Below are 13,372 nucleotides of genomic sequence, written 5' to 3'. Positions count from 1 at the left end.
CAGCACTCACATAAATACATGAAGTGCACAGATCTTAAGTACACAGCTTAAAGAATCTTTACCAAGTGAACGCTCGTGTAAATAGCATCCAGATTGAGAACTAGAACATTACCAGCACTCCAGAAACTCCCGTTGTGTCACTCCCCAGTTAACTACCTGCCTCCAGAGGGAGCCGGTACCTGACTTCTAACAGATTAGTTTTGCCTGTCTTTGAAAACACCATTCTTTTTTTTCGAATTGTGCTTTCGGTGAAAGTTTACAGCTCAAGTTTCTCATTCAAAAATTTATACACATATTGTTTTGTTTTTGTGACATTGGTTGCAATCACCACAATGTGACAGCATGCTCCCCCTTTCCACCCCAGGTTCCCTGTGTCCGTTTGTCCAGTTCCTGTCCCTTCCTGCCTTGTTGTCTTGCTTTTGGACGGGAGTTGCCCATTCGGTCTTGTATATTTGATTGAACTAAGAAGCATGTTCCTCACGTGTGTTATTTTTTGTTTTGTAGTCTTGTCTAATCTTTCTCTGATAAGTAGGCTTTGGGAATGGTTTCAGTTCTGAGTTAGCAGCGTGTCCAGGAGCCATAGTCTTGGGGGTTCCTCCAGTCTCTGTCAGACCAGTAAGTCTGGTCTTTTTTCATGAATTTGAATTCTGTTCTACATTTCTCTTCACTTCTGTCCAGGACTGTCTATTGTGATCCCTGTCAGAGTGGTTGTTGGTGGTAGCTGGGCACCATCTAATTCTTATGGTCTCAGGCTAGTGGAGTCTCTGGTTCATGTGGTCCTTTAGTCCTATGGATTAATACTTTCCTCATGTCTTTGGTTTTCTCCATTCTCCTTTGCTCCAGATGGGATGGCACCAGTAGATCTATCTTAGATGGCCACTCGCAAGCTTTTAAGACCCCAGATACTACTCACAACCTCTCCAACATTTATTATTTTCTGTTTTTTGGATTAGTGCCAGTATTGTCAGGGTAAGATGGTATCTCATTGTAGTTTTGATTTACATTTCTCTAATGGAGCCCTGGTGGCACAGTGGTTAACAGCTCGACTGCTAACCAAAAGGTCAGCAGTTTGAATCCACCAGCTGCTCCTTGGAAGCCGTATGGGGCAGTTCTACTCCATCTTGTAGGGTCGCTATAGTCAGAATTGACTTAATGGCAACGGGTTTGGTTTTTTGGTTATTGTTTTTGTTTTAATGGCTAATGATGGCAAGCATTTCCTCATATGTCTGCTGGCCGCCAGAATGTCTTCTTTGATGAAGTGTCTATTCATATCCTTTGTCCATTTTTTAATTGGATTATTTGTCTTTTTGTTACTGAGGTGTTGAAGTATTTTGTAGATTTTAGAGATTAGACCCTTGTCGGATGTCATAGCCAAAATTTTTTTCCCAGTCTGGAAGTTCTCTTTTTACTCTTTTGATGAGCGTAAGTGTATAATCTAGTTTCTGTTCTGCTGTTTGTGTGTTGTTAGTTAGGTTCGTATTCTATTTATGCCATGTTTTAGGGCCCCTAGCATTGCCCCTATTTTTTCTTCCATCGTTTTAGATTTATTTTGGTCTTTGACCCATTTTGAATTAGTTTTTGTATATGGTGTGAAGTATGGATCTTGTTTCATTTTTTTGTACAGATGAACATCCAGTTATGCCAAACACCATTCTCTTGAAAGCAGGTCTTCAAACTGGTTCATTCTGGTTTGAACCCTTGCTGATAATTGCATTTCCACCTCAGATATAATATAAATCAGATTTCTACATTTTAACAAGCTCCCCAGATGATTCTTATGTATAATAAATTTTGAGAACCATTGCCGTGCTAGTGCTTCTCAGAATTGGTCCCTAACCATCAGCATTAGCTGAGAACTTGTTAGAAATGCGAATTACCAGCAAGGGTTCCAACCAGAATGAACAGGTTAGAAGCCCTGTTTTAAACGCTCCATAATATTTCGTTAAGTGAGTGTACCATAGTTTCATCAACCTTGTATTGATGGAAGTTTCAAGAATTCCTAGTCTTTTGCTGGTATTAGTACTGAGAATAATCCAGTAAACATGCTTGTACATTAATCTTTGGTCCCAGGTACAAGCACATCTATCGGATAAATCCCTAGAAGTGTAAATGCTGCTTTAAAGGTTGTATGCATTTAAACTTTGATGGATATCGCTAAATTACTTTCCAAAGAAGTTACTGCAGTTCACCTTCCTACCAACAAGTTTGAGATTACCTGTTCCCCCCGCTCAAACCAAACCCATTGCCATCGAGTCGATTCCAACTCATAGTGACCCTATAGGACAGAGTAGTACTGCTCCATACAGTTTCCTAGGCTGGAAATCTTTGCAGAAGCAGACTGCCACATCTTTCTCTTGCAGAGTGGCTGGTGGGTTCACACCCCTGACCTTTTGGTTAGTAGCCAAGCACTTAACCACTGCACCACCAGGCTCCTAGCCTGTTCTCCCACACCTTCACGAATGCTTATTTTAATATTTCTTGATGTTTACCAATCTGACAGGTGAGTGTTTAATTATCATTGAGCTAGAACTGAATGATGAATATGTAAATTTTATGACAAAATGATGATGTTGATAATAGCAATCAATTTTTGAGTACTTACTATAGGTTCCCACCATGCCAGGATTATCTCTGATCCTATCCAAAGTGTATGCCCCTGTTGGTTTCCAACATAGTAGCACGTTTGTTTTTTTCATATCTGATATAATCTGTAATTACCTATTTATTTGTTCACTTTTTATTGTCTGCTTCCCCTCTAAATAACTGTCTTTTGTTTACATACCCAGCACTTGGCATAGAATGTAGTAGGCATTCAGTAAATATTTTCTTTATAATGAATGAATCCTCTCAACAGCTGTATGAGTAGATACTATCACTATTTTATTGTGGAGGAACCTATGACCCTGAGAGGTTAAAATAATTTGTTTGTAGAGTTACTTTCATAGCTAGTAAGTGGCAGAACCAGGATCTGTCTGATCCTTAAGCTTGTGCTCTTTGTAGTATACCACCATATATATCTGTTTGGCTACTTATTTAACTTCTCCTACTTCCTCATTCTCAGCTCTGTATTAGATTTCCAGATAAATGAAGTATTTTTGTACTTGCTCATGTATGTAGTTATGAAATCAGAATACTTTAAAGTCAGTAGACCTCCTAATGTACATATACATTGTGAGTACTGAGTTATTTCTAAGATTCAAACTCTACTCACATTCATTTGCATTATTTTGTTTAACCCTTAACAACAACAACCATATGAGACAGATAATAGTGAAGTGAGAGAAAGAAAAAATAGAAATGCCACAGAGAGAACTGGGCTAGCTGCTCAGATAGGGCATCTGTGAATGCTAGCGCCTCCCGGGATAACAGTCTTTAACCAGCTTCTTAGGTGATTCTTGTGTATACCATTGGAGTTTGAGAACCACTGGTCTCATTTTGTTGGTGTACTTGTTATATCTCAAGCTTGAGAAATTGACTCCTGCAAACCAAACTCATGACAAATAAATGATAATTTTTTAGTTCATAAAGGAGAGTCTATATTTCCAGTCACCTAAATGTCTTTTCTGTTTGTCTAGCCCACCATTTATTAGTGTCAGGTTACTAGAAAGTCAGAGATGGAGGTTTGGTGAGAGCATTAGCGAAAGTCAAGGCATACTTCATCTAGGCCGTAGAGGATACTTCCTACATGGAGTCCACCTTTCTTACTGTAATTCTGGCACACCCCGCAAAGGCTCTTCCCCCTTAGACGAGGTGAGACAAGTACTGCTGATCTTGCTCTTGGGCTGATCTTTTCCATGATCTTTATTATGTTAACACGTTCATTTTTAGGTCTCAACCTTCTTTCATGTGAAGTCTACCTTGTTGAACTTCTCCTTTGGCCACTATTTGAAGGTGCTGGTCTCTCAGGTCTTCTTAGTCATAACTTGTCTATGCTCCATTTTATACAGTTGTTACAATTTCAGAGGCTAACCTTGCTAATCCTTTGTTGATTTTTGAATAGTTTTACCATCAGAAGGTAAGCTGCTCTTCAAGGTTACGTAGGGGCATACATAGGACAAGACTCTTTGATTTCGAAGTGATAAACACCGAAATCAAACTAGCTTAAACAGAAAAGGAATTATTGGCGAGGTTGGATTTGGTATTCAGATAGTATCAATGGGTTGTTCTTCTGCTGGCTTTCTTCATCTCTTAAATTGATATAAGTCCCAGGCAGGCTGCCTCCACTGGTAGCTCCATGTTCATATGGCCCCTTGGGCCTGTAATCCCAGAAAAGAACAAGTGTTAGAGAGGACTCTGATTGGCTTGGCTGCGATCATGTGTCATTGAATGAGAAGGACCCAACCATTCACTGTAGTCTGGAGAATTGAGTACTTTGACCAGGTTAAGTGACATCTGCACCAGGAACTGAGAACCAAAGGAAGAACGCCTACAGGGCATTTCTCTATGGTGTGTGTGTGTGTAAGTTTTGATATGGTGTGTAATCTGTAAAGCATCAGACTGAGCTATGAATGCATTTTTATACAGTCGGTCATTCATCAGATACTTACTGAGTGCCTACTGAGTGCAAGCACTCAACTAGATCCAGGGAATATGGTGATGAATGAAATAGGTGACTGCTCTCATGGAGCTTATACTCTGTCAGAGAAGTTAGATGATAAATAAGTATAAGTGTGATGAATGCTGCAAAGGAGAAGCCTAGGATCCTGTGGGAGTGTGTAGCTGGGTGGGGGTGGGTGAGCACCTAGAGGCAGAGTGGAGCTGGTTGCCTCAGAGTGCACCGATGTGCCCTGTTGATATCCAGGTATACTGCGTGACCCTCAAACTTGTATTTTCACCAGCTTTGCCAGCCTTTAGGCCACTGAGGTTGGCCATGGCAAATGGGTTATAAAAATAAAACAATCCAGTAATGAGAATAGGAGCTATGGTCCTACCAGTGATATTTAGAAAAATTGAAGACCTTATCTTGGTATACTGGTCTGGCCTGCAAAATCTGAGGACACTCTTGACCTCATGAATTAGCATCACAGGAGTAAGTGGAGTAAGTGATACAAGCCTTTGGCCCAAAGGTAAAGTCTGTTCTCCATCTTATATACAATTTTTAATAATGGTCTCATAGATCACCTTCTCCTGGCACCTTAGTAACCCAAATTCTGTGATAAATGTTGTTGTTGTTAGATGCTGTCGAGTTAGTTCTGACTCAGGGTGACCTTATGTGTTGCCTAGTGCTGTTACATCCTCACAGTCATTGGTATGTTCGAGACCATTGTTGCAGCCACTGTGTCACACCATCTTGTTGAGGGTCTTCCTCTTTTTTGCTGACCCCCTACTTTAGGCATATAATCAGGAGAGAGGAGAGAAACAATTATATTCTTCAACCTTTCCACCCAGTTTGGTGAAATTTTTCCTTAGCGGGTCCTAACTGATAATCTAATCAATGTGGGATCTTGGCAACTTAGGCTGATTAGCCCAAAAGTGGTCTCCAGGTGGGTACAAGTGCATTTTGGCACCAAAGGTATCTGTCTCCCACAGTAACCACTCCCAATGCCAGCAAACACTATGATGACTTAATTTATAAGAATATGGTTTAACTATACAACAATCACAAACATGGCTATAAAATAGTCTAGGAAGGAATATGAGTCCCTGGGTGGTACAGATGGTTAAATGCTGGACTACTAACCAGAAGGTTGGCAGTTCAGACTCACCCAGGGTGCGTTGGAAGACAGGACTGGCAATCTGCTTTCCTAAAGGTCACAGCCTCAGAAACCCTATGGAGCAGTTCCACTCTGCACACACGGGGTCGACATGAGTCGAAATCAACTTGATGGCAGCGAACAAGAAGAAGAAGATGGAATACAGGTTATCACTGGCAGCCTGTTTACTCCCAAAGGCAGTGTCGAAAAAGAGAAAATGAACTATTCAGAGGAACACATGGGAAGGCGGGTCAAACTGGGGAAGGGGCTTTAGGGTACCTGGTATAAGGTCTTTGTCCCTGAAATGAGGTATCTCGAATTTAGCTTACTTCAGTTTCATGTGAGGGAGCCCCCTGTTTAGCTCTACTCAGAAACTTCCTACACAGACAGTAGAAATAAGACAGAAGATGGTGAAGAATCCTGAATTATTTTCTCCTGTAGACATCAGTTTTAGGTTCATAATGATTTTACTTTCATATTTATTAATGTGAATGGGAGAATTTTGCCCAACTAGAATGGATGCAGGGTTACAAGTCGTATCTTAAAAGTATCCTGAAATAGTAGTTGGATAAAAAGCAATTTCCAGTAGAAAGCTAGTCACAAAAGATGTTTTAAAATTCACTTTTATTCATTAAAACATATTCTAACCTTTTAATTTGTGCTTGTTCTCCATTGACTACAGTTGACTTGGATGCCATTCCAAACATTAAAATACGAGACCACAGAATGGTAAGAAACCAATTTTAATTTTTCGAGTTAGTTTTAGGGGAATAGAATTGTTTTAGGAATAGTATAAGCAAGAATTCCAGTTTGGAATATTGAGTTAAGAAAGAATTTAAATCTTATCTCATGAGTGTAGTGGGTAGCTAGAGAACTACTAGCATAAAATGTAGAGAAAGCATAGTGTCATGGCGAAGAACTGCTTCAGTTTCGTAATCTATAAAATGGGATAACACTACATACCTCAGAGGTTGGTTGTAAGGATTAAGGTAATCAATACTTGCAGATCATTTAGGACAGCCGTGGCATATAGTGAATGCTATACAAATGTTTATTGAATAAATAAAAATAGCTAAAGGGTTGTTGTGAGGATTAAATTATATATTAAAAGCCCTGGAATAAGGCCTGACCCATAACAAGTGCAATATAAGTGTCTGCTGTCACTAAGGAAACCTTGGTGTCATAATGGTTAAGTGTTATGGCTGCTAACCAAAAGGTCAGCAGTTTGAATCCACCAGGCGCTCCTTGGAACCTCTATGGGGCAGTTCTGGCAACAGGTTGAGGTCTTTTTCTGCTGTCCTTTATATTAGCAGTAGTAGTAGACGTTGTTGTTAGGTGCTGTCGAGTTGCCTTTCACTCATAGCAGGTGACAGAGTAGAACTGCCCCATAGGGTTTTCTAGGATGTAATCTTTACGGGAGCAGATAACCAGGTCTTTCTCCTGCGGAGCTGCTGGATGGGTTTGAACCACCAACATTTCAGTTAGCAGATGAGTGCTTAACTGTTGTACCACCAGGGCTCCTTGGTAGTAGAAGCAGGACTCTGCAATGTAAGTAGTGGTGTGGGCTGTGAAGAAAATAACCACAGTAAGTGTAACCCTGCCACTCTGAGCCTAAGGAGGTGACATTTGTGCAGAGACTGAATAAAGGGAATGGATGAGCCACTTTCGTTCCGTGGCTATTTAATGAATGCTGACCATGTGCCAGATACTTTTCTAGTTCTGGGAATGCAGGAGTGAACAAAAGGGACAAGAACTCTTGCCCTGAAGACTTTCATTCTGGTAGGAGAAATAAACAAACAAATAAAATGTATCGAAGAATTACATCGTGATGCCATGGAGAAGGTGATAGCAGGGAGAGGGGGTTGGGGAGTGCTCTGGTGGGAGGGCTTACACACTGAAATACAGTGGACAGGGAAGGCCTCGCTGAGAAGGTCACATCTGAATAAGGACACCAGGCAGCTGGCCGTGCAAAATATCTGGCCGGGGTGTAGATATCTGGAGGAAGAGCAGTCCAAGTAGAAGCCCCAGTAGGAACTGACCTGGTCCATTCAGAGAGCAGTGAGAAGACCAGGGTGGCTCAAGGACTGTAAGCAAGGGTGGGCAAATAGGAAATAAGGTAGAGAGGGGACGGCGGGGACCAACAGAGCCTCAGAGGCCATTATAGGGTTTTACCTTTTACTCTGTGAATGTGATGAGAATCTTTCAAAGTTTCTGAACAGAGGAGTGACATGATCTGTCTTATGTTTTGATACAGTCACTAACTACTGTTTGTTGAGAATAGATTGAGGGGACAGGAGGCTATGGCAGTCATCCAGGTAAGAGATAAGGTGGCTTGGAGCAGGGTGGTAGCAGTAGAAGTGGTGAGAAGTGATTGATTTTGATTGCATTGATTTTGAAAGGAAACCTGATAGGAATTTTGACATACTGGAAGTGGGGTATGAGAGGAATCAAGGAGGGACTCCAGGGTCTTTGGCTTCGGGTTGCTACTTACAAAGTTGCGAAGCAGGAGAGATAACTTTAGGGGTTGGGGAGAAGATGAGGAATTTAGTTATAGACATGGTAAGTTTGAGATGCCCATTAGGAAAACAGGTGCAGCTGGTGAGGGGACAGATATTTCTGAGATGGAATTCAGGGAAAAAAATCGAGGTTAGAAATATAAATTTAGTCTTCACAACATCCCTACGAGGCAGATAGCATTGGCTCAGCCAGGGTGTTCCTTGCCCAGGGTTGCTAGTTGCTGATTGTAGTTAGTTGCCATCAAGTCAGTTCTGACTCACGGCGACCCCGTGTGTGCAGAGTAGAACTGCTCCATAGGGTTTTCCTGGCCGTGACATTAGGAAGCAGATCGCCAGGCTGTCTTCTGAGGCACCTCTGGGTGGGTTTGAACTGCCAGCCTTTCAGCTAGTAGTCAAGCGCTTAACCACTTGTGCCACCCAGGGACTCCGCGTGTTCTTGATAACTGCCATTTATCGGCCCCAGTCTGGACCTGTGCTGGGTACTTTACACTTATTTGCTGTAAATGCCACAGCAAGATATGATTATCCCTATTTTACATAAGAGGAAACTCATATTTAAAGGCCCATTGTCACACAGCCAGTAATAGGGAAAGCTGAGATTTGAAGCCAGGCCAAACTCCACAAAGTTCCTACTTGCCCCCGTACCACACGGCCTGAGATGTTTGGATGAAATTTGTGAAGACTCTGTAAGTTGGTGGGTTTCTCCGTAAGTGGCAGTCGCATCTCTCAGTGAAAAGATACTGAAATTTAATAAGGGAAATTTAACATCTAGCATTTGGGATAAAATCCTAGATTAATAATAGGTATTGCCAAGTAGAAACTCAGCATAAGTCAGCAGTTTATCATGACTGTTAAAAAAACAAGCTAATAAATCTTGGGTTCCTTATCTTCCTAGAAACTAGATTATATGGAAAACACACCATGCAGTTGGGGGTGATTCCCATGGAGAAGATAAGACTAAGGTGGACTTTGATAGCTCTTTCCAGTTATGTGAAGGGTTGCGAGGCAGAAGAGAGGTTGGGCAGTATGTGTGAAGTGCTAAGCACAGCTTGATAAATATTAGCTGCTGTTGTTATCATCGCCGTTAAATGAGAAAACCTAACTAGAATCATCGGGTGGTAAATTACAAAGGAGAGTTAAACTCAGTATATAGAAGAATTCAGTGTAAGAGAAGAACTTTCTGATAATGCTGTGCATCTGTGGAATAGGTTGCCTTAAACATTAAAAAGAAAACCTGTTGCTGTCGAGTCGATGCTGACTCACAGTGACCCCGTAAGACAGAGGTGAACTGCCCCATAGAGTTTCCAAGGAGCGCCTGGTGGATTCAAACTGCCTGTCTTTTGGTTAGCAGCCGTAGCGCTTAACTACTACTCCACCAAGATTTCAACAGCTATTCCCTGGAATGTTACAGCACAGCCCAGAAATCTGGTGGGGAGGTGTTGGCAGATGGTGGAGGATGACTTTAGGTTCCTTCCAACATATTAGGTAATAGTATCCTCTATTGCAAAATTTCTACGTGTAAATTTAAGTTCTCATTTGAAAGCTCATTATAATAAACCCGACCCTAGCATATTTTTTTCTGCAATATGCCCTCATTACAACTGCAGTCATGTAAGGCTGTGATTTTCTGAGCCCGTGACTCTCTCTCCCTTGGGACTGTGTCATCTATTCCATATCCAAAAACCAGAACCAAACCCCTTGCCGTCGAGTTGATTCCGACTCATAGCGACCCTATAGGACAGAGTGGAATTGCCCCATAGGGTTTCTAAGGAGCACCTGGTAGATTCGAACTGCCGACCATAGCTCTTAACCACTATGCCACCAGGGTTTCTTATTCCATAACAGAAACTCTTAATTCATCTTTGTGTCCCCTGTTGCTAGTATGGAGGAAATAGTAAGTGTACTATATGACTTACTGAAAGAATGAATGAATCTTGGCAGTGAAATTTATGTTTAATGAAGTTAATTGCTTCATACTCTAGGTGACCCTTTTATTTGACTTCAGCCACAAGGGGGCAGGAAGGAGTGGAGTAGGAGTCAGCTTGCCAGACCTCTGTTGTCCTCACAATCTGTTGTATGGAGTCTTTCTTGCATTTCCTGGGAATTAGCAGGTGGAGTAGGAGGCAAGCAGCCTGTCCTGCCTCTCCGCATCCGCTTTTGCTTACTTAGGTGACAGTGTGGAAACTTGTGCCTCTTATTGGTAAAAATTTGTTTTTTTCCCCACACAAAACTAAAAAAAATAGTCATGCATATACGATGTTTCTTTTAGCCCAGAAATGACCCTCCTGATTTCTTGAAAAATTCATTATTGGAATCTGACAGTGCTTTTATTGGTGAGTATATTTATTTTATTGATGATGTTTTTTTAAATATTAAACAATAATTCTGTTTCTTTTAAGTGCCTTTTTTCATATTGCAAAATCAGTACTACACTCCGTTGTACAGCCTGGTAAAAAAGGGAAGATTCTGTTTTATTACTGTTTTTTTTGTTTGTTTATTATTGTAATTTAAAGGAAGTTTATATTTCAAGTCAGTCTCCCATACAAAAATTTATATATACATTGTTATGTGACCCTAATTGCTCTCCCCATACTGGGTGACAGCACACTCCTCCTTTCCACCCCTGATTCGCCATGTCCATTCACCCAGCTCCTAACCCTCTCTGCCTTCCAATCTCACCTCCGGACAGAAGCTGCCTGTTTAGTCTCTTGTATCTACTTGAGCTAAAAGGCGCATTCCTCACGAGTATCACTTTATGTCCCAGAGTCCAGTCCAATCCCTGTCTGAAGAGTTGGCCTTGGAAATTGTTTTAGTTCTGGGCTAATAGAGAATCCAGGGGCCATGCTTTCTGGGGTTTCTCCAGTCTCATTCAGACCATTAAGTCTGGTCTTCTTACTAGAATTTGATTTTTACGCCCCACCTTTCTCCTGCTCCATCTGGGACCCTCTGTTGTGTTCCCTGTCAGGGCAGTCATTGGTGGTAGCCGGGCACCATCTAGTTCTTCTGGTCTCAGGCTGATGAAGTCTCTGATTTATGTGGCCCTTTCTTTCTCTTGGGCAACACTTTCCTTGTGTCTTTGGTGTTCTTCATTCTCCTTTACTCCACGTGGTTGGGACCAATTGATGCATCTTAGATGGCCGCTTGCAACCTTTTAAGATCCCAGACGCCACTCATGAAAGTAGAATGCAGAACATTTTCTTAATAAGCTTTGTTATGCCAATTGACTTAGATGTACCCTGAAAGCGTGGTCCCCAGACCCCTACCCCTACTACTCTGTCCCTCAAAGTGTTTGATTGTATTCAGGAAACTTCTTAGCTTTGGTTTAGTCCAGTTGTGCTGACTTCCGCTGTAGTGTGTGGTGTCCTTCCCATCACCGAAGATAATTCTTATCTATTGTCTAATTAGTAAATAACCCAACCCCCCCCACCCTCATAACCATCAAAGAATGTTTTCTTCTGTGTTTACACCTTTTGTTGAGTTCTTGTAATAATGGTCTTATACAGTATTTGTCCTTCTGTGACTGACTAAATTCACTCAGCATAATGACCTCCAGCTTCCTCCATGTTATAAGATGTTTCACGGCTTCATCGTTGCTCTTTATCGTTGCATAATATTCCATTGTGTGGATATAGCATAATTTGTTTATTTGTTTGTCCGTTGATGGGCATCTGGGTTTTTTCCATCTTTTTGCTATTGTGAACAGTGCTGCAATGAACATGGGTGTGTATGTATCTTTTTGTGTGATGGCTCTTATTTCTCTAGGATATATTCCAAGGAGCGGGATAGTTGGATCGTATGGTAGGTCTATTTCTAGCGTTTTAAGGAAGCGCTAAATCGATTTCCAAAGTGGTTGTACCATTTTACATTCCTCCCGACAGTGTAGAAGTGTTCCAGTCTCTCCACAACCTCTCCAGTTTTATTATTTTGTGTTTTTTGGATTCATGCTAGCCTTGTCGGGGTGAGATGATATCTCACTGTAGTTTTGATCTGCTTTTCTCTAATGGCTAATGATCGTGAGCATTTCTTCATGTGTCTGTTAGCTGCCTGAATATCTTCTTTGGCAAAGTGCCTGTTCATATCCTTTGCCCATTTTTTCATTGGGTTATTTGTCTTTTTGTTGTTGAGATTTTGCAGTATCTTGTAGATTTTAGCGATTAGACGCTGATTGGATTTGTCGTAGCCAAAAATTTTTTCCCAGTCTGTAGGTTGTGTTTTGACTCTTTTGGTGAAGTCTTTTGATGAGCATAATGTTTGATTTTTAGGAGCTCCCAGTTATCTAGTCTCTCTTCTGGTGCTTGTACATTGTTACTTATGATTCCTATTGTGTTTATGCCATGTATTAGGGCTCCTAGCGTTGTCCCTATTTTTTCTTCCATGATCTTTATCGTGTTCAATTTTATATTTAAGTCTTTGATCCATTTTTAGTTAGTTTTTGTGCATGGTGTGAGGTATGGATCTTGTTTCAGTTTTTTGCAGATAGATATCCAGTTATGTCAGCACCATTTGTTAAAGAGACTGTCTTTTCCCCAGTTAACGGACTTTGGGCCTTTGTCAAATATCAGCTGCTCATAGGTGGATGAATTTATGTCTGTATTCTCAATTCTGTTCCATTGGTCTATGTATCTGTTCTTGTACCACTACCAGGCTGTTTTGACTACCATGTCTGTATAATAGGTTCTAAAATCAGGTAGTGTGAGGCCTCCCACTTTGTTTCTCTTCTTGAGTAATGCTTTACTTATTTGGGGCTTCTTCCCTTTCCATATGAAGTTGGTGATTTGTTTCTCCATATAATTAGGGAATGCCAGTGGAATTTGGATCGGGATTGCATTGTATCTGTAGATCGCTTTGGGTAGAATTGACATTTTCACAATTTTGAGTCTTCCTATCCATGAACAAGGTATGTTTTTCCACTTACGCGGGTCTCTTTTGGTTTCTTGCAGTAGTGTCTTGTAGTTTTCATTGTATAGGTCTTTTACGTCTCTAGTTAGATTTATTCCGAAGCATTTTATCTTCTTGGAGGCTACTGTAAATGGTATTGATTTGGTGATTTACTTTTCACAGTTCTCTTCGTTGGTGTAAAGGAATCCAACTGATTTTTGTATGTTTATCTTGTATCCTGAAACTTTGCTGAAATCTTCTATTAGTTCCAGTAGTTTTCTTGTG

General features: G+C 41.0%; 1 protein-coding gene across 1 annotated transcript in view; it reads left to right on the top strand.

Annotated features, from left to right (window-relative positions):
• Positions 1–13,372, top strand: part of CSPP1 (centrosome and spindle pole associated protein 1) — a 143,396-nt gene that overhangs the window by 105,025 nt on the left and 24,999 nt on the right. Inside the window, exons 26-27 of the mRNA XM_023727764.1 lie at positions 6,376–6,422; positions 10,479–10,542. Coding sequence (XP_023583532.1) covers positions 6,376–6,422; positions 10,479–10,542 — 111 coding nt within the window. The remainder of the gene's footprint in view (positions 1–6,375; positions 6,423–10,478; positions 10,543–13,372) is intronic.

The sequence above is a fragment of the Trichechus manatus genome, unplaced genomic scaffold (genome assembly GCF_000243295.1).
Source record: "Trichechus manatus latirostris isolate Lorelei unplaced genomic scaffold, TriManLat1.0 scaffold00018, whole genome shotgun sequence".
Lineage (NCBI taxonomy): Eukaryota > Metazoa > Chordata > Mammalia > Sirenia > Trichechidae > Trichechus > Trichechus manatus.
This window is presented reverse-complemented; position numbering and strand designations above follow the sequence as displayed.